At 39.5% G+C, this 22,980-nt stretch overlaps 1 protein-coding gene across 1 annotated transcript in view; it reads right to left on the bottom strand.

Annotated features, from left to right (window-relative positions):
* Positions 1–22,980, bottom strand: part of exoc4 (exocyst complex component 4) — a 56,879-nt gene that overhangs the window by 23,305 nt on the left and 10,594 nt on the right. The window contains exons 9-11 of the mRNA XM_088366599.1: positions 21,454–21,599; positions 21,142–21,230; positions 12,417–12,513 (exon numbers count right to left, since the gene is read on the bottom strand). Coding sequence (XP_088222725.1) covers positions 12,417–12,513; positions 21,142–21,230; positions 21,454–21,599 — 332 coding nt within the window. The remainder of the gene's footprint in view (positions 1–12,416; positions 12,514–21,141; positions 21,231–21,453; positions 21,600–22,980) is intronic.

The following is a 22,980-nucleotide window of genomic DNA, read 5'->3' as shown; positions in this document are numbered from 1 at the left end:
ATGGGAGACACTTGCAGAGTTTTCACGCCGCTCGGCCAACGCTGACGCTAAATCTTATTTTCTTTTTAATTGTTATTCAACTGCACATTCAATATCGATTCGCTCGGATTATTGCGAGCCGCTCGCTTACTTTTATGGTGGCGTTGAATTAATAACATAGAGGAAGGGGGGAGTTCCTCCAGGGGATTTGAAGCAAGCAAATTAAAAAGTTTGATGAGTGCAAATTATAATATAAATGCTTGATGGTGTGTTGTTATACATACAATTAAGTATGACTGCCTGGATAAGCCACAACAGAGCTTTTCCCTTCAGTATGATTCAAATGGACAGTTTTATTAATCAACTATCATTTGAGCAATATCCACTCATACCAGCAGATGGCAGTATGTCAGCTTCTAGACTTCAGTCATATTTTCAGCTATGATGCAGCAATGCAGTGGATGATAGCCTTCAGTGAAATGCACAAGTTTGGGAATAATTGGATAAAGGACAAAGTTTGTGGCTTCTACTTGGACCAAGAGTGATAACAAAAAAAACAAAAAAAAAATGGACCTGACAAATGGCGGCTCAGCTTTTTAAGATGCAGAGGTTGAAGTCATTAGTCGATAAGCCGACTAAACTACTGAAGTGAATTAATTGCAAATAATGTGGTTTTAGCTTCGGACAGTTTATAAAATGTCTGTCAAACAAAGCAAAAGTCTTAACTAGGTCTCTGTAAGTCTCCATAGATTACAATAGCGATTAGCTTTGCTAGCTTCAGCAAATTCGATCATTATTAGTCTTAAACTATTAATACCAGGTACTGGTAGTGAATAACGAGGGCAGTAAGTATCATAGATTAATTAGACTTTTAGTTGGTAAATGTGCTAAAACCATAAAAAAAGTAACATCAGAGCTTTCATTTTTTTGGGGGCAAATTTGCATTCCTCAAAAAAATTCTACGATCAAAGTATTTATTTTTATATTTCTTTTTCGTTACTTTTAGTAGCCACCCATATAGTATGTATGTTGATTTAGCTAAATTATGTTTATAAGCATTACAAATACTAATCAGTGTGATATTGGTCTCTGGTGTACCACAAGGTTCATAGCTAGGTCCCCCGCTGTACATATATTTGCAAAAAATGCACCTTCAAAGTGTCTTTGTGTGCCTGTGTGTGGAGGCCAGTCGCAGTGTGGTGCAGGCCAATTAAAACGAGCGAGATTGATGAGCACCCAAGAAGCAGCGAGCGGTAGCGGTAACGCAAGTGAAAGCTGCTTCCTGCAGACAACAGGAAATGAGATGGCCTTGTTTAGCTGACGCCACCGGAACCTCAAAAGACAAATGGCTGCTGTGCCGCGGCTCCTCAATCTTCCTAACGCTCACCTTACATCTTTTTAACGCCCTCTCACGCTGCGACCGAGACCACCTCGTCATTAGTCTTTTCTCCAAGGCTGACGAGAAAGTGAACGTATCTGAAACAATTTTTTTTTTTTTTTTACATCCGCTAATAAGGTCATGTTTTCATGTTTTTGTGTGCTTGTGGGACTAAACAAATAAGAGCAAACAAAACTTTGAGGAAGAGTGGCACATTGGCATTGCACTGGTTTGACTTGTTTTTGTATTTATGTCGGTTTTTATTAGTTTATTTTATATATATATAAATTATATATATATATATATATATATTTTATATACAGTATGGTTATTGTATAACTGTATGTTTGTATTAATTTTAAAATATGACTACAATATTTGTATTGTATGCTTATTGATAATTGTTAATTTTCATTTTTTTATTCATTATATTTTTCTGTGCTAAAAATCATATTTGATTTTTGATACGCATTTATTCATTAAAGTACATTAATTTGGACTTTTTAGTAAATATTTAGTATGTAAATACTTTCTATTTACTGTATTTTATTTTATACAGGAATATCTTATCATTCTTACAACCATACTAGGTTATGTGTGCCGATACCAGCCACCGATATTTCAGGCAAACAAAATCTGCCATCAATTTAAGTCCTTCTCATCAGTTGGTGGCGCTATACTACAGTACTGACAAATCCTCATTTGGTCCACAAAGAAACATCTTTGCTCAAAATTTTATTTTAAGATAAGATTTTACATATCAAAATCGGGTATCGGTGCTCGGTATTGGTGAATAAGTAAGCAGAGCATAAACATACCGGTAATGGTCCGAAAAAGAGTGATATGGAACATGTGAGTATTTTTTTTGCTATGCATTTTGATTAATGTTGATTACTTTGAGTGTAGTGCAGAGGATACCCAAGATTTGCTGAGCTCTCTCAAATGCTCGGCAGAGCAATTAGGAGGTTTATCGGGCAAGAGATGGCTCTCGCTGCAGGACACAAAGGGGAGGTGATGGGGGCTCTAAATGATGGCTTTTATCCGCTTTGTGTAAAGCTTGTCAATAGAGACGGACAGGTGATGGCACCCTCCCTTGACCTGTCTGTGTGTACTTACTGTTCTTGCAACTCAACACTTTGATTTTATAGTTAGACATAAGCAGGTGCAGTGCGACCATTGGATGCTATAATCATCATTATAATAAAATATATATTCAGAAATAAATTTATATTTATTTGACTTTCCAATAATCAGTAGAGAACAAGTGAATGAGAAGTTGTTTTTTAATGAAAAAAAATAGCAGTCTAATATTGTGTGATTAATTTTTTGCTACCATTCAATGGACATTGTGGTGCTCCTTATGGTGTGTACTCCATGGCCACCTGAAGACATTCAATATTTAGATGAAAAGTGGGTGGCTTTAAAGAGTAAGCGCTTTGTCCTGCATTGTTTAAAACATCGAGATGTACAGATAGTCCTCAACTTACAAACAAAGCACTGGTGGTGCTAGAGGGGTGGCCACAGGGGCGCTGACCCCTCCTCAAAATATTTTTTTAGATTTTTTTGGGGAATTTTTTTATGCTCACCAAACATAAATTAAATGTTCATCGTTTTCCTGAAGAATTTCTTGTTTTTTCTTTTTTTAAGAAAAAAAAACACTTTGTTGAGCTATCCATTATGATATGAAGATGTCATTCAGTTTTTTTAAATTGAATTTATGTTAAGACCATATATGTGTAAACAGCAAATACTGTTTATGATTTATTTCAAATTTATTTTTTTATTTAATTTACTCAATTTTTAATAAATTTAAAACCAACTTTAATGTGTCTCAACTTAAAATTCAACTTACAAACAGCTTTTTCGGAACCCATTTTTTTTTTGTAAATTGAGGACAATTTGTAAATACCATGAAATAAAAGCTGGACTTCTGAATTTTTGTGTCATATTGATCTTTTGATCTGACATCCAAATGTCTTCTGTATCGAAAAACAACGGAATTGACCTTGACATTCCATTACTTTTGGAGGAAACTAATTTTGTACTGTATGTGATATGCGAGGTGCTAACGGTCTGGCATAAAAAAAAAAAACTCATTGCGATATCACACCCCATGTTATCGCCTCATCACTTGTGGCACACTTCCTTATCTCTCCATTTCCCACCCTTCATTTCATCACCGCTCACTATTTTTAGCACGCCGTCGCTGTTATCTCTCCAAATTCTCAACCTTCGTCCTCGGCCTTTTATGTTAAACGCAGAGCTTTCCATCCCACGCAAGTAAATTGAAATAGTTCTCAGGGCTCCGGTGTCACCCTGATTGAATCTAAAAAGGAAAGTGCAATAAAGACAACTAGTGGTGAGAGGTGTGGAACACACCTAAGGGCTCCCCAAGCGATGAGGAGTGAAGGTAAGAGAGACAAAGCGAACAAAGGCGGAATTTGGAAAGTATCTCTTGGGGGGTCAGGTGACAGCTCTCATTTTGGCACGAAATGCAATTTTGCGAACTCTGGGAATACCGGCACATTACGAGAGTAGAGCTGAACGATTTTTGAAAAAGAATTGCGATCTAATAAGAAATTATTTTTGCTCAAGGTCCTCTGCATGTCAAACATAAAAAATATATACGACTATAGCCGTCAAACATATTTTAACTGGGCTGGCACTGAATGAGTTAATGTGAGTTGGAATAAACTATCAGCAGATATAAGCAGACACGATCAGACGGTCTTTTTGTGTACGACTTCCTTGGAAGGGCGAATCTAATGCAAAGGGTTAAATTATTCATTGATTTTTCAGGCGCTTGTTGTCATGTTTTGCTCGGCGAGCGTCCACTTGAGAGAGATGACAACCTTGACCTTTTTCTTTGTTACGTTTCACTTGGGCTCTGATGTGACGCCTTTCATGTTCGAAGCCATATGGCGAATATTGCGTCTGTCCGTCACTGAAGGGTATCACCGAGAAGGGTGACTAAAAGGTTAGGTTGCTCGGGCCGCAAAATGCTAAGAAAGGGATGGCGAAAAGAAATATAATGTCGGTTAAGACGAGCTCAACATATTGCCACTCAGACACATTTGAGATAGAGGCGAGAACAGTGTTGTTTTTGTTATTGGTTTTGTTTGATTGTATTTGTTGACTTTATGTTATTGTTTGAAGAACATTTGTTTTTAGAGTTCTTATTTTTACTTTATGTACAGCAACTTGTAAGCAGCTATGGTGGTTTTTGAAGTTCTCTTTATAGAAAGTTGAGTTATTGGTTAATTATTTTGGACTTTAATATTTGATGAATTTCATTGAACTAAGAATGTAATTTTATTTGTTTATACTCTGTTTTTATTGTAGTCATTTTACTTTTTAATTTAATTTCTGTATTTATTGTTTCATTTTAAAAATGTAATTAGATTTTTATTATGTATACTTTAAGTGAACTTTACAACATTAATATTATTATTTAAACGTATTTAATAAATTTAAGTTCATTATTTGTATAAAATTAGTACGTATTCCAATAACATTTAACTTACATTTTTTTGCATTTATTTTAGCATTTTTTAGCATTATTTTGAATAATAGTAATTTAAGATATAATGGGCTTGTATATTGAACTCTGTAATAATTATTTCAACTTTTCAAATTCAATTATTTTATTTTTATATTTACTTTTTAATTTATTACTGTAACAATATAACTTGATTTTATTATTTTACAAATCATTGATAACATTTTTTTTTACATTTTATTGAAAGGACAGTTTTGAATTATTTTTTAATATTTTACTGTAATATTTTGTGAATTTATTGAACTGAGTATTTTAATGTATTCATTTTATTTTATACTTTTTTAAAAATGAATAATATTAGAATATTTTTCGTAATATTAAATTAATTTAATTGCATCAAGTTATTCATACTAACACACGTTAACGGAGCATATATTTTACATATAGTTTGTACGTAATTTTATTTCAATCTTTTTTTTTTATCTTACGCGTGTTGTCAGTTTGGCAGAAACGAAACAACAAATACACCACAATTTAAGACAAAATTACAGACTTTCAGGCGAAAAAAAAGGCACTCATGTGCCACCTCCAATAAACCAACTGTCAATATCTGTCCTTCCCTTCAAAGCCGAGGCGCTCTTCTGCTATCCCTTCGTGTCGGGATGCTTTCATCACCTCGCCAGTGTGATGATATCCGATACTTCTGTTTCCCGTCCTTCCAGTCTCATTTACACTTGACACCTGACATTTGCATAATGGCCTCACTCCATCTCCTATCTCGTCAAGCGGCGGGGAGCATCTGTGGGTGTCAATCTCTTCCGCGTCCTCCTTAATCTAACTCATTAGATCTGCTCATGCTTGCACAACTTGACTTATTTCGTGAAATTTCTGCAAAATGTAATGCCTACATATTTTTTTTTTTTTTACATGTAAAAATGAGACTTCTTTTTCCATCATGTCCCCACCACAAGAAGAATAATCGTTCTCAGCTGGAGAACACGCAGAGGGGAGATGTCGTACTTAGCAAAAGGGCATTTGAAACCGGTGGGGAATAAATATTACAAATAAAGAATGTTGTAATGTGCTCAAATCCATTAGAAATCTCATATTCGCACAGCCGCAATCACATTACAACACGGCCTAACGTTATTTCGCCGGGTTTTCGCTGTGAGACACTCACATCAAACATAATGGATTTTTTTTCCCCGTCTCAAATTCCCGACAAATCACACTCCACTTGTACCAAGTTCTGTGTAGGGCTTTATTACTAAACTGTTTCTAGACTTGAACTTCAGGAGAACTTTAAAAGGAGGTGCAATCAGTCTGCCGGGTTTTGACTTTTCCGCCGCTTGCGTACTCAGTGGGGGACTCGGTTTGGGCATTGAGAGGAAGGACGAACCGGGAGGAACATCCATCTTTTTGACAAATGTAGCTTGCGCTCTTTCCAGAAGTTTGTGGGAGGTTTTAAAGACACCGCGTATAAACACACAGACTGCAACTCATGCCTCACCTTCGTTACTTCGTGATATGATTAAGTGTGACATCATTGGTAAACCAATATTAAATCATACTGTGCTAATTGTTTGAAACCGTCACGATTACCGAGTGGTTAAAGTCTGCCATCACATAAAATGGTGAAGCATCTAGCTTGGAGAGTAATGAACTAATCCAAAATCCTGGGCTAATTTATAGAAGGAGCAATTAGGAGATCACAAACACTTATTTAGGTCAGGAAGTGTTTTTTAAAACCGCATCCAAAAAAAATCCCATAATTTGGGAAAAACTTGGAGTAAATCTCAGTTGATACTGTGATCTGACGAGAGCCAGTGCAAATAATGTTCAAAATATTGCTAAAGAGCAATTAGACAAGACCTTAAAATAATAGAAAATAACATTAAACAAAAGGGCTTGAAGAGTAGATTGACTCTTAAGAATTAGATTTAAAAAAATATAAAGATTTGGTGGGAAAAAAATCCAAATATCCAAATACATTACTAGAAAAATATAAAAATACAAAGATATTAGAACAACATTTTTAAAAATAAGGAAAATACTGATTGAAAATATATTTTAAAATTTTGAAAAAAATGTGAGACACAAAAGTAGAAATAGATTAACTATTAAGAAAAAACAAAAAATTTATATGGTTTATTATAATTTATAAATATGAGTTATATTTCTAACTAAATATAAGAAAATATAAACTATCAGCCAAGAAAAAAAATCGAGGGGTAACATACTAAAATATGCAGAAAGAAAGAAAAAAAAATTGCAAAAATTACATCACAATATATTTTTTAAAAGTAGTTGGGAATATCAAGCAAATACGTCAAAACATAAACCAAATATAAATGATCAATCAAATAACTGGGTAAAAAATTAAACGTTAAAAAGTGTAGATTTTTTTTTAAATATTCCGAAAAAACAACAAATATTATACTCCCCCTCTGAAAACAGTTGACGTAACTACTATTATCAAACTGGACATAAAACGTAAGTACTTATATTGTAGCTAAAATGAGGAGCTAGACACACTGGTCAGTGGTTTCAAAATAAGAAAAACCTGGATACCCTTGGTTACTTTGTCAAGACTGACCTTTTTGAACCGCATTTTGACAATCCGAACTGTACTTGGTTGAAGTAACCCCTTGCATCACCCATCCATTCCTTGGCATCTACCCAGAATCCTACAAACCCCCAAAAGGCTTTGCTGATCAATCAATTACATCGCCGCTCCAGCAATCAAACAAGGTTATTATCACGGAGCGGCTCGCCGACCTGGAAAGGCCCCCGGCCTCCAATCAAAGGCCGCTGTGATGTGGGCTCACTCATGTGACGCTAACGCGGAGTGGCAGCTCATGTTGTCGGGAGGATTGAAGGATGGAAGGAGGTTAGGATAGAGGAAATAGAAAATCTGGAACTCACACAATAATTGCAAAATCACTTGCAATGTCTGAATTTTGTGTGGTCAATGCATGTTTGTTGTGTGTTAGCAATTTCACGAGCGCCGGCGGGGCAACAACCGATTGGCGGATGATCAAAACATCTTCCTGCACAATTTCAGCCACTAATGGGACAAGCCAACAATTCTCAGCGTCTGCTATTTCCCTCTAGAGGTCATCAAAGCTAACTTCACGGGACGTCTACCGCTGAGGCAAGTAGCACTCCTTCAACAGCCCCCATTCGGCCCTCCCGGCCGAGATGACGACTGTCGGCTTCACAGGTTGCCCCGGGAACCCAGTGTGATTCCATTATGGGGTGGATAAACAAAATCAAAGCATTTATCCAGCCTTCTGTAGATGGAGAAAAGACCCCTGCAAAGATGGGCTTAATATCGGAGATGTGCGTGTGTCCGTGCCAAATACACACTTTGTTCTTGTTAGCTCGTGGCTAAAGCTTCTGGAAAAATTATACGGTGTTAACCAAGAGTGTACCAAAAATAAACTTTAAATGCTTATTGACTGAACATAACTCACATTTTACTGCTTCGACTAATTGTCTTGAATTTTGTTAGCCAAATAGCATAACTGTCATTTTTAGCATACCGTCAAAACATCAATAAAAATTGCCAATGTGCTTAATAAAAATATTTTCTTTATTTCTGTGGATTGCCGATAAACAGTCATCAAGGTCAAAGAACTGGCCGTCTATTATTTTGTCTAATTTGTTGTTTTTGATGTTTTCCAAACTCATCCAAAAATGACATAAAACGTTATTAAGGAGTAATCTTAACTCAAGAATAAAAATGAATTTCGTTGATTACATATTTCATTTAAAAAAAGGAATGTTGCGCCATTGCTCTTTTATACCGTTTTTTTTTTAACAGATTGAATAAACACATGCCAGTGTTTAACTATTACTTAAAGGTTTATACTGCGACATTGATGCTAACTGTTATCTATGATGTGTATTATGTGTCACTTTTAAGCTAACGCTAGCAGACTGTTATTTGTGTTTGGATCTTTAGTTTGTGTTCATTTTACTGTAAACTACAAACTAACTAAATATCTTGAAGCAAGCACATGGCTCTTTTTGAAGACCCAAAGACAGAATCATACATGACTAGCTGTTTATAGGTATCGGCTGTTGTAGTATCGGAACATTTTTATGAGTCCTTTAGGTGAATCGTTGAATCTGCAGTTTATTGAAATGACTACAATTCATCTGGTGCACTGTAACATTTAATTTTTGTTTCTTAACACCAGTGGAGTATATTGCAGTGTTTAATGTTAAGCACTTAGCAGTTAAGCGCTCTTGTTATCAGCCTTTTTCATTTTCTCCCCATGGCCAGCCAGCACATTGTTTTACAGCAACAATACGAGCACGCTCATACAAAACTACCAATTCAAAGCGGACTAACAAGCCATTCAACACAGACGCAATTTAAGAGGCTTTCTCGTTTTTCTTTCTTCTTCGCTCTTATCATTTTCTACTCTCAACCCACCTGTCCGTTTGTTCCCTTTTGTTTAATCATTTTTCCTTTTGTGCTTTCGCCGCCATCTGGTTCCCGCCTCTACGTTGTTGCTTTCTTTTGTCGACTTCATTCATCTCGCGTGAGCTTGTGACCTTTTCTAGTGTAAATTCCTTCTTGTCGACGCTCTAGTATTTAATGGGTGTGGGTGAGAGAGACTGGAGAGAAAACTCTGCTGATAAAGTTCGAAAAGATGGAAAAAGAAAAATAAGTTCTGAACGGGGTAGAGTTTGTTGAAAAACACACCAATACTACTTTTTGTGAAGATGTCATATATAACAATATTTAAAGGGCCCTGACAAATTAATCATCAAAGTCAGTATAGACACCAAGACTAATTTAAAAGTGTATTCAGTCGTGTTACACAAAATAAGCCCTGATAAATCATTTGAGATATTCCCCAAGGATATTATTTCCAAAGTGTTTTTAAAACGCTCCCATTTCATCTTGGCATTCTTTCTGTTCTCGGGGAGGAGATTTAATGAGAGTGTGAAATTAGTGCAGAGTCATGGTGGGATGCCGTTTTCACCACAGGCAACTGCGACGGGTGGCCAGGACCTTCTGTCCTCTTCCTGTCATGGAGCTCTCTGTCTGCTCCTCATTACTTTCATGGCTTGTTCCTTTGTCCTTCCCCTCGCCGCTCCCTCCGAGCGCCCTTTGTTACGCGCTGACCTTGTGGGCAGTTTTTCCTCACTGCAACTTTGTGAGACCCTCGTACGCATTTCCCGTGTTACTAATGAGCCCGAGCCATAAAATAACGTCGGGCCCCCCGGTTTAACATTGCCCTAATGTATATCTTTTTATCTAATTTACATCCATAAGCATCGCCGCCTGGGCTTCGTGCGACGGGTGAAGTGGGAGAGATTAGCAGCCCTCACGGAATCTTTTCAAAATGCCAAGCCCGTCCAGTGCAAGAGGTGGAAATACCAGCGAAATGCCAACCGGAGACCCCACAAGTCAAATAATGTAGTAACGTGCAAACACTCCCACAAAGCCATATAGTCGCTACTTGAGGACTCGTCACATTTTCAGAGATCAGGCTTCTATTAATATTATATTATTATTATTATTATATCATTACATTATTATATTAAATGATTATGTTATTATATTATTATAGTCTTATAGTCTATTATTTTTATTATTATTATATTATCATTATTATTCATGCTAATTAACTGTCGATGCAAAAACAACAAAGAAATAATTTTCCTACTTGCTTCTTTCAATTACAATCAATCCATCTGTGTTGATTACCGATGTCTGACTAAGATGTCCCTCTCTGCCCGGGCTTCCAACCTGCAGGGGGATTCAGAGCCATCCAAGGCCCGGTGGAATAAATAATCCCCCTCAGCATATTCAGAGTCAGACACGCGCAACCTTGAAGGCACCAGAGCGTACCTTCTCAACTTTTCTGCTGCTAGACGGTCCAAGACGGAATGGTAAACAAGTGGCGGCCTTGGCGGCGACTAATGCGCGAGCTGATTTGCTGCAGTGATTCCGGGCACAGGGGATGAACAGCTTAGAGGGGACCCCAATGACACTCCGTATTGCAAAGAGTGCATTTGTATGTATTGTGCAACATTAGCTCATTCGCCGCCGTGGACGTTCATGATCGTCGACTACAATCCAAATGTTTACCTCCGCCGGTGAATTCGTCATTCTAGTGCAAAGGGCTTTCTTGCATCAAAATAAATCTACAAGGAAGCCACAATATTCCTAACATAAAGTGCAAGAACTCTTTTACACAAAAAACAACTCACTCACATCCTTGTTGAGGTGTCATGTTTGTCCTGCATATCATTCCAAAATGTATGTTAGACATGCCTGCCATCTATTGATCAACAGTGGTATTACAACTTAAAACTACAGTCAACCGCTGCATATTTGTAATTAAGTAACTACAGATTTGCGAAGTGGAAAGCATATTTTGAATGTTCATCAGCATTTTTCATATAGAATATTTGAGGTTAGTTACAAAAACAAAAAAAATGTGTCATAAGAGCTTTAAAATTCTTTAAAACAGCTGACAATATTAAAACTGCTTTGAAAACTGCTGGCAGGGAATGAGTTAAGAAGTCTAAAGAAAAATGCCTGCATCTTAGCAAGATTTTGGGAGACTGACAAATTACACAAATTGGCATGAGTTGTTTAGGTCTGATTTAGCCAGCTTGTGCGCAACCCGAAAGCTTTAGTCATTAAAGCCGCCACGAGTTGCGCGGCTGGCTGCGGGAGGTTTAGCGATCCATCAGCAAAGCTGCGCCATTAGAAAACCATCTGTAAGCCACGGCGTGCCAGCGGCGCAGTCACGAGGAAGGGAATGCGAAGCGACTGCTAGTGATTGATGCAAAACTATTATCGACAACATAGCGTAGGAAGAAGTTTTTGTTGTTGTTTTTGGTAGTTTATTTCTGGAGGGATCGAAAGGAAGGGTCATGGAAATACTTACCTAACCCTAACCCTAATGCGGTCTTTACAGTTACTCAGATTTACGAATCGAGTCGCCATGTGGATGAGCGGAAACGGCGCATTCGAGACACTTTGAGCGTCAAAACGTTTGCTAAGCTCGCCACATCATCCCACCCATGTGCATTATAAACAGACATTGTGTGGCGTCAAATTTTACGGCGAGCAAATAAGAACCATCTCGCTTTAATGGAGCCTTGAAGCTAATGTATCACAGCATCACAATTCAATTAGGCGTCGTCATGATTAGATTCCCGCAAATCTCCGGGGAGTTATATAGAAAACTAGCAGGCCTTCCAAAGACTTGAATCTAATGCGATGTAAAAGCGAAGACGGCTGTCGATTCCAATTGCTGGAGGGTAGCAACAAAACATTTCCAACCGGAGGTGCAGTGCATTACATCGAGTCCGATTTACGCTAAATCGATCAACGTTAAAAAGTCACAAATCAATGGATGGTCGCTAAGAAGCTTCGAAATAGAATTAGTTTGAGTTTTACTGGTATCGAGTCATGTGCCGGATTCTCTGACATCTTGAGTGTGTTGGCGTTTCTTCTCTGGTAAGTAAGTTCCATTACCCGCTAATTCATTTTGATTTTCAGACACATTGTGGAAAGTGTTGTACCTGAGAAGAGGCTGGAAGATGACAGTGATGTTCCTCGCTCCTGGTTTACACACAAACTTCATTTCTCCACCTTCCATCAGGTTGTCATCGGCGCCACCTACAGAAAACAAGGATGACTCGATCAAATACGGACGGGAGGGTAGAAAATAAGACTTTTTCCTTATCTATCTCATGGGGCGGCCATTTTGCCACTTGCTAGCAACTGAAAATGACATCACAGTGACTCAGGTAACGACCTACCACGGCTCACCTGTGTTCTAAATATGGTCATGTGATGTTTGCAAGCTGATCTTTGATTGGGTCTTTCCACTTAGGCACTGTTATGTCACATTCACTGAGTGACAAAATGGCCGCCCCTCTGCTGTGAAATTGGAGCATATCCTAGTGGACTAAGCAACACTTTGGACTGGTTAGTTTTAAGTCAATTTTGACTGATTCCTGACATCGAGGCTGAGACACTAACCCACTGGGTTGCTGGGAGACTGAGCAGCAAAAATAAATACCAGGAGTCACAAAATCAAATGCATGCCCACGCTCCATTTTGGCTAACAGGGGCTAATCAGGAAATCATGGGAACAAGCTCCGACATGGGTGGCACAGAATGACATTGGGGCAATGGGGCGGGAGATCTGGGATTGGGGCTTCATGCAGAAAAGGGAACGAGGCGGATATCACAGGGGAGAGAAAGAACACTAAAGCTCATTACCTCCGCTCATGCTGAAGTAATCGATATAATTGACGGGAGACGGAATTGTGGCTTTCCGTCAATACGGCAAACTGCGCGGCGGAAAGAATGATCGCGCGTTCAGGTATGCACGTCTTGGAGGAATACGAGCTACGGATGAAGGCGCACGCGCTGTTCGAAAGCAAATTGTGATTTAGCCATACAAGAGATCCTGGGTGACTTTAAATGAGCTAATGAGAAACTTCACGGAGGTGTAAGAAAGGCAAAGTGAGTTTTTGGGAACAAAAGCCCGGGCGTTGTTTTCTCCTTTTTCCATTTCCATTTCCAATATGGCCTTGCAAAGCTTGTGTGATAGAACACAAAGACACCTCTGTGCTGTGCCGAAGCGTCTTCCGTGTGACCTCGGCGACGTGCATTCAAATGCATATCAAGCTATTGTTCCCCAGGCTGCGCTCAATAATGCATTTCTAATCGAACATGTTTTATTTGAAACGTACGGGAGAGAATTCTCTGTGAATTTTCATGAGATGTGACGAGGTCGGCCTTTATTCCCTTGCCAACTTTCAAGAGAACTTCTGACTTTGATCTGCTGTCATCTAATATGACTCCTTCTTGTGGTGCCAATTCAATTAAGACTCAATTAGCCGAATACGAACAAAGACGCCACCTTCCATCCTTTGTCCAACTTCCTATACTTCTGGGAAGTTTCCATTGCTCGTCTAACCGTAAACTGCTCTCAGGTACACAAACAAGCAACTCCCCCGTGTGTAGACCCCGATGACAATGACCAATTTAATTTCACGCTCTAAACATCTGCAACAGTGTCAGACGAGGCAAGCCACGAGGAAACCTCGCTGATCCATGAGGGTCCGGGAGCAGCTGCCAACAGGGCATAACACCGCTGAATATTAAATAGCGAGATGCATTAATATGCATGGGACTCCTTCAGACTTGTCTGGACGTGACAGGGTCAGGATGGCACCCGACTGCTACCAGCCGTTGCCACATAATTGGAGAAAAATGTTTTTGTTGGTCTGGACTTGGGTGAGCATCCGGGATTAGCGGCGTGTGGAAGAAGAAGGACGGCTTAGCGCAGCTTCGGGGAGGAATCCTAATGAATCATAATGCGGCTGAATCTTGACGAGTATGCTTTTCAGTATCTCCTCACACTTACCTACACCACACAAGCCCCCCGCAGCCCACCCTTGTTGGCGCCTTAGCATCCCCTCCCCTGGCCCACATGTAATCAAGTCAGTCAGTGACTTAGTGAAATTGCATTAGCCACACTTTCCTGGGTTTGATGAGAAAAAGTCGGTTTGATCCTGCGATGAATTCCGGACCCTGACCAGATTTAGACGGCGAGAGAAAATGCATGTGTAATATCAAACGCCACGTCGGCGTCTCCCGAGACTTTGGGTGTTTGCGTATGCACGTACAAGCGTGTGTTAAAGAGAGCGAGAAGGAAAGAGATGAGTAAAGATAGGGAATAATCCCTCATTTACAAGTGTGTCACTCAGCTCTATGTTATAGTATATTCATGCAATACTGTATTTTTTTTTACTATTAGGCACAAAGGATTATAAGGCGTTTCAATGAATACGTCTATTTTTTAGACATTTCCATATCTTGGGGGCGTCGGGGTAATACGGCACACGGAACCGGGTCAAACGAAAAACTTTTTTCAACTTAAATTCAACATCCATATATAAGCCGCACCTAATTATAAGACCCATTGTCAATTCTTGTTAAATTATTACGTGCTCCCTTTTAGGTGCTCCAGTTAAGAGGCATCAAACTTGCTCTTTGAATTAAATACTTCGTTGTATTTACTCAAGAATCTTTCAGTTATTAGATGATTCCCTGCTAGCAGTTGACACTTTTAAATGTCACGGAATAATTTACACAGAAGTTAAGTGCTTCCTGTTTTGCATTTTGGTTTTTCGTCTTTCCTATTTTCATTTGTCGTCAGCGTTTAACAGTTTCTGAGGGAATTATCACATAATCAGCGAATCCCCAGAGTTGACACCTGCACCTCAATAATACATGAATCTTTTGGTCAAGTGCGAGGGCATCCTATTCCACTCAGCCAGCCTTCATGTCTGATTGGATCTTAATGAGAGCTTTCCATTATTAAAATTAATTTGAAGCCCGTGCTCCGCCAGCCGGGGGAACCCAACTCTCTGATGAGAATTAATGGCATAAATAAATAATAGCATAAATATATCCAGGCGTGAAATGAGCGGGATTAATTATTAAACGTGTGTTTTCGCGTGGCTTTGTGGATTTCACTGAGTGAGCGGCTGTCAGTGATGCTGTGACAACAATGTACGAGCTCACTGAATATGAAATGCTCTTTAAATCTGCTACAAGTTGGGATCTAAAAAAACTCTTAACTGCACATTCTACTGAAGTACTCGACTCAGAACTGCTTTGATGGTCTTCAACTATGTGTCAAAAACGTACGCCTCAATAGTACAAGCATGTGTTTGATGCCTGCTACTTCTAATTAACACAACAAAATCACGAGAGGAACCCGCTACGTGCTGCTACATGCAAGTTTTGCGTGTTCATCAGCTATGCCAACATCCACATACGCTTAAATGCGGCTGCCAACCAAAAACTTCCAACTTCCTTTTCTTCCTGAATTTGTCGTCGCCGAGATGAAAAGTAAACACGGAGGTGCCGCTCAAAGCCGCCAATGACGAGAGGACCTCCTGCGCTAATTGAAATTAGCTTCAGCTTGGCGGGAGAATAGACCGGCTCTTCCTCTATGATTACATTTTGTCGCTGTGCAAACGAAGTCGACCTTGTTGTAATCTCCGTCTGCTGTCGATCGAGTAACTTGGAAAAGACTTTGGTCCTACTTTGCCTTCTGGTGGCTTGCGCACAATATGTTGTAAAGCCGAACTTTTTTGTGTCAGAAAAGACAAGTAGCAGGGGCTCTAGTAGCCTGGCAGGGCAGACCAATGCTATACCAACCAGCAATTGGTCTGATGGACATTCAGTTCAAAGGACGTGACGTCAAGGAAAAATAAAAACTATCCACGTAGCTAGCTCGATAGTTAGCTAGATAGCTAGCTAAATAGATAGCTTGAGAGAGCATGAGCTACAGAGATAGCTAGCTAGGGAGATAGCTAGCTAAATAGCTAGATAAATAGCTAGAAAGGTAGCTAAATAACTAGAAAGAGGTGAGGTGCATAATGTACATTTTGAAAACTTATTTTGGGTAACAACGATCTAGTTTGAGAATTACTGTCAAAAGCAATTATGCCCTCTGTTAAAAACAGCCACCACGTGCCACTATCTATGATAATCGGGGGGCTGCAAAACAAGCAAGGTTTCCCTGTGACATTATCGAGTCAAGAAATACAGATGAGGTGTGGTTCAATTACGACGTGTCTAATGTATCGCGTATGACATAACTGCGCTCCGACCGCATGAGCCTTCATCCGTCATTCATGTGACACAAGCACAGGAATGCTACAGAAGGACAGGCTAGATTTATTTCTATGGAGTCTGAACATTAGATATCTGCAAAAGAGCAAAGGCAAGGCAAAGGCAAGCGCCCTCGGCATTAAAATCCCATAACAATAATAATAAATCGACTTTTTTTTCCGCCGACAAAGTTCCAATCTCCTCTGAGGTTTGTATTATGAATATGTTAAACCTGAATGACGAGGTCAGGGGAAGTCAGGTATTGATTGCCGTGGGTGGCGGAGAGGAAAAAGACTGGGGGTGGGGATATAGTCTGTCTACCTCGGAACACCATTCTCAGATTCTAGTGTAGTGACTTTGAGTTTCTATAGATTTAGAACTTGGACTGGTGAGTGACATGGGCGCCGGTATAGACCTGACTGGCCGTTTATTAGAATCTACCTTGTGAGTGACATGGGTGTCAAAAGATTCATCAAGGTATGTTTTTTCTTTTTTGTGTGTCTTTGATAGAATTACTAAAAGTGCACGTTGATTTATCCATACGGATAACCACACCTCTTGCCAGACCTTTTTTTCCATTTGCACCTTCTGTCCCACAAAGCAGCCTGACATGGAACGCCACTTCGGCCGCCTCCCCTCTCGAGGGGACGGCTACGGTTTTATACATAAACAACACACAACTTTTCTTATTTTCTCATATCAGAGGGCTGTTGGGGGTGGGCGGGTAAATCTGCTTGTAATTAGATTGCTTGCACCAATGTTTTTGAATATCAAAAGGAGGAATGTGTGAAATACATTCAGAGTGGGAGATGTGACCATCTCAGCAGGTCATGAGCGTTTGTTTATTTGCATGCATATGCCGGGCACGCTTATGTTTACGGTGCCTCTGCGGTATGATTGTCACTTCAAACATTCCCCGGGGCAAGACAATATTACACGCGACGCAATGACCGGCCGTGACACAATACGAAATAGCATTTTTAAAATATATTACTGGTGAAAGGCTGGGAGGAGAAAATATATATATTCTTACTTCACCCCCAAAATGACCGACGGGCTATTCCGTGTCATCAGACGGCTGAACAGACAATAACATGGTGGAAGGGAGGGGGGGAGGAGCATGGTAACATATCTACAGCTGCAAAATTGTAACTTTCATCATTTATTCATCGAAAGTGTGATTGAAAGTGGATGAGGTGGTGTGGTGTGAAGTAAACACCCACACTGTGACATCCAGACACACACACACACAATGCGGTACATATGGCTACATATGGAGCTGTAATAAAGACTTGTGGGTTAATTGAAGCGTATGATGCGTGGCGGAGTATGCAAGAGGCAATTATGTCTTCCGCCGCATGTGTCGGCATGCATTGCATTGATATACGGGCCGGCGCTTACATATATTACACATTCATTTCAAAGTAATAGTAATATTAAAACAAACACAGCTCCGTCGCTGGTTCCCGTTTACTGCACAGTCACACATGTTGATTAAAAGCTTGACGTGTCATCCAGCCCCCCCGAGGGACCGCCTTTTACTTGAACGAGAAAGTGAAGCTTGTAATTGGTGCTGATGAGATGTTTGCGGAGGTTGACCATGCACTGAGCCAATCGGAGATCATATTTTTTTTTTGCTTCAATACATTGGGGATTGTGCTGCTCCTGATGTTGTGTGACACTTGGCCACATGGGGGCAGTACAATAGGGACAAACATCTAGAAAAGTGGCTCTGCTCCTCAGTATGCTAATAATAGTTATTCTTCGCAGAGGATAAATATAATATGTCTGTTGGTACTATAGTTACATCATTATTTCTAGCCAAAGGCTGATTTTCTGATTTGTTTTTATACAGCAGTCCCTCGTTTATCGCGAATAATTGGTTCCAAAAACAACCCGCGATAAGTGAAATCTGCGAAGTACGGTCACCAACAAGAAGTACTGGGCAGGCTAATGAGTTAGCGGAAAGATGCTAATTTGCGATTATGCTAACACACGAAAACGGACTTCTTTTGGAACGTAAATGAACATTTGGAGCAATACTAGATTGTCCTAAAGGTTAGACACGTTTAGTCAATTTAGAAGTTTTATTTTGACTTTTAAATGTTTTTTTTAATTTTGAAAAAAAAATCCACGATGTAGTGAAGCTGCGATAAACGAAACGCGAAGTAGCGAGGGATCACTGTATTAGAAGTAATTAGGTGCACTTAATGTTATGGCCACGGAGTGTAACTTTAATTTTAAAAAAGTCAAACTTGCACCCAAAGGATTCCCTGCAATCAAGCCTAACACTTCCAAATGTTGGTAAGCTGATTTTCTAATAACACTATTGACTTAAAATAAGCGCCGAGATACACTTGACTAAGCTCGAAGTGGTGTGTAAATCCCGAAGCCACTGCAACTCATCAACTCCATCTCTCATTTCAGTCGCCTTTTCCTCTCAATTTTATTTGATGCGGGATGAAGTCTTCAATGCATGTTTCCCCCCCCCCCTAATTTCTCCCAGTCTGAAATCTCTTAATGGCTTCTTCGCCGGACCCTGATGAAAACAATGACTTTTAACCTCCCCCACCCTCCCCTTCCCCCGAACCATCGGAGTGGACTTATTTCACTTTCTAAATGATTTCTTACTGCTTCAATCCCGTTGCGGCCGTTCAAAAGGCTGGGGGCCCGGGTTCTTTGCGGACGGCGCTTTGTGACAGGTGAAATGAAAGCCCAGAGAAATCTCATCTTCTTATGAACGCTCCGAGGCATTCAGCCACTCAAAAAAAAAAGAAGACAAATCCTGCCTGTTCTTTTCTGAGGTGCAGACAGATGGAAGATGGGGGGGAGGGAGTGAGCTGTTATTTCAAGCCTATTGGTTTTTTTCCCTTCTTTTATCTACAGTTGATCACCGTTGCTTCTTCCTGCTATGGTGAGGAAAGGCATCCATTCAGTAGAATAGCGACTGGATTAATACATTTTAGCAAGTACGGCAACATCTTTGAATGGATTGTAATGTATTTGCATCATGGAACATCTTGCTTACTTGTCAGCCTGGATTTCCTGAATAATTTTGTTAAGAAATTACATCATTTATGTGTTCATTATTATTTGTGTCTTTATCACTATGGTTACGTCGGCTGATTTTCATCCGAGGGTTTTCCTATTGAATCTTTTGTTCATATTAGGCATCTACGAATGAAGATTGAAAAACTGAAATTCCAAAATAAGTTTACCCTGTTTACATCCATAGCAAACAATCATACCGATGTCAAATCAGGTTGTTGTGCTATATTAGCTACAAATATTCTTTTGATTTGCGTATGTTGAGCTGCAGCTGTGCAGGTATTATTTTTGTCCACTTGGGGTCCCTACCGTCACATTCTGTAAGGTGGGGCCTGACCTGGTGAGTGACATGGGTGTCGCAATATTCAATTAATAGTTAACAGCATATGGATAAAACCTATCTAATTTATTGATGATTTATTAGCATGCAGATAGTGTCCTATTTTGAGGCATTTTTGGTGGTATAGATAAAAAGAGCTTTCCTCTTTGCCTTTTTTTTTTCCCCAGTGTTTCATTCTCCACAGGGGCTTCGGTGTGAAGGTAGGAGTGGCTGCGGGCAAACAGCGCCGCAGAGTGAAACCTCAAGGTCACGGGCAAAGAGATGGCGAGTCCGAGAGAGAAGATGTAGGAGCAATAGAGCAGCTTTGATTCTCCAGGGTCTGACTGTGCAGCTTGCTCATTCACTGCTGAGTGTGTGTGGACATGTGTGTGTGTGTGAGGGTTTTGAAGGTCTGTCTCGGTGGGTGTATTCTGCAAAGTCACCCTGCTATCGCTTTCTTTTTCAGAGTGTTACATCTCGACCCGCTTTGTCCAGGTGCTATCTGTGCTCCCTTGCGTCCCGTTCCCGGGCCCATTCTGGAGAGTCTTTTTATCATTTTATTGGAGTCTGATTTTTACTAATAAGCAGGCTAAACACGAACAGTTACAGCCGCCCCAGACTATTTTGAATATACGAACAGTCTTGGAATGGACTAGCGAATGGACCGTGTTTGCTTCTTCAGAAAAAAACAACTTTAACTGGATCGGTATGCCAAAATCAACGAATGAATTATTGATTAGACAAGAAATACAGATTGCAAATACTTGAAACAGAATGTTCTTGTTAGCCTAATTGAGCGTGTTTTATTTCTTTATAGTGCATTTTTATTTATTTATATTATCCATTATATTTATTTTTAACCATTGATTAAAAAAGCCAAGTATAACTTCGTTTTGAAGCTGGGACAAATTAACTGTATTTCCATTCATTTTAATGGGAAACATCACCTTGATTTATGAACGCTTCAGGTTACAAATGAGCTCATGAACCCAATTGAGGTTCGACTACATTTTTTGTTCAATCTGTTCCAAAGTTAATAAATTCAACGAACACAAACAAAATTTGTGAAACTAAAATCGATAAAACAAGTTTTAAAATTCAAAAGTCAATCACCTCCACCCAAGCTGTTCTCAAAATGTTGATATTTCTCAAAATTTCATCCCATTTTGCACGACTTTTCACACTTTTCACCGTCCCAGATGATCATCAACACTCTCATGATCAAACAAGCTCCTCACCTTGCAGCTCTCCGCTTTTGCTATAGAGTTCCCGTCTCTGCTCTCTCAAGTAGGCACTCATGCTGATGGCATGGGATGACGATTCAAACCTAAGAGGCATGGAAATGAAACTTTAACTAGCTCTAAAGGTCTCAGGGCACACATTATATTACCCCCATTACTGGACTTTAGGTGACACATTTAACCCGGTGCGCCTTATAACTGGATGCTCTCGATACTACATATGGAAACTTCCAAAAATAGATTTGTTCATTGAGACTGTGTTTCATAGTCAGAAAAATACGGTACGCCCGTAATGTGCGTGGCCCTTACTTGAATAGTGACTGCTTGGCACGCTGCGGTTTCTTCTTGGCGAAAAAAGCAGCAAATTCGCTGCCCGTGCTAGCATAGGTGAGCTGGGCTGATGGCTCCGTAGCGCTGCGGCTGTTCTTCACGTCCAAGTACTCCATCAGCAGCACCTGGTCAACAGAGACAATGATTTAAACAAAACAAAATTGTATTAATTTTTTTAATTAATTGAAATAAATAAACAATTTTCAAGTGTCTAAACAAGTCAATGTCTGCTTCAAGATTATTTCAGGTTGTCACTATCAAATATTTGTAGAGTTGGTTATTCTATCAATTATTCCACCAATTAATCAAATAATCGGATACAATTTTATTTGCATCAAAGTGTATTGAAAAAAATGTTTTCTTGCATTACTGTTTATTTACTGTTTATTAACCGATTATTTTGATAACAACAGTTCACCAATACCCCACAACAAAGAAATAATTAATTTTAAAAAATTAATAATTAATCTCCAAAGTAAAAGCAGATGTTTTCAAATACCTTATTTTGATCAAACACAAAAGATAAATCAGTCTGCTTTCATGAAGGACAACAGAAATCTGAGAATTATTATTTTTGAGAGCTTGAAATCTTTTGGACAATCTTTAGGTAAAATGGTGGCTCAAACGATTACTCGGTTATTATGATACGAGGCGATTAATTTGACAATTAATCGATTAGTCTTGACACCTCCAATATCACTAATTTTAAACAATTGGGAAGAATCAAACAAACTTTTCTACAGAAGACAACTGACTGAGACTGTGTCCTTCTTTTAGCTAATGATCCATAGCCAAATTCGTCACTGTCTTATCATGCTTCATAAAAATCTTATCAACTTCTAACAATAGGACGAACCCACTGCAAATCTTGTCCGACTAAGAAAAGTTAACTTCCTCTACTCCATCATTCTATCCTCGCTTGCGCCCGTCACCTCTCATTTTTCAAAATCGTTCTATTTTCTCCCTCCCTTGTCCCCATCTTCGACCTGGTGTGCGATACATATGCTCCGAAATAGCGCCACCAACGTATCAAATGGCCCCATAATTTAGCAGGGGCCCATTTAGCCCTGTGTCTAATTCGGCGGCGCGGTGCGGGTCGGACCAAGAATGGCACAGGACTAATGGCCGGGCAGATGGAGATCTGTCCCGCCCGTAATGATGTAATTAACGTGGCAAAAGAGCAACTCTGTCACCATGCAATGCGAAGCCGTCACAGCATCCGTGAGCACGTAATAGAAACATGTAGATTTTATTTGAAAGTAAACCTCTATAGGTGTCACGGTGATCGCTGTATGGCACCGTTTGCTACTTGTCTCACGCTGCTTTTAATCCCATCACTGAATTAATTACTAATGATGAGTTTATATGGTAACCCGCCTCTCGCCCTATTTACCTGCAACCACCAAAGAGATAGGAAATAAATGTCAACGCAATGAAGAAGAAGAAGAAGGGTCTCCGACCCTACTTAAATTGCATTAGCCCGCTGACAGCGTGAACTTTGGAGGC

The sequence above is a fragment of the Syngnathus floridae genome, chromosome 22 (assembly GCF_059516105.1).
Source record: "Syngnathus floridae isolate MCC-2025c chromosome 22, RoL_Sflo_1.0, whole genome shotgun sequence".
Lineage (NCBI taxonomy): Eukaryota > Metazoa > Chordata > Actinopteri > Syngnathiformes > Syngnathidae > Syngnathus > Syngnathus floridae.
This window is presented reverse-complemented; position numbering and strand designations above follow the sequence as displayed.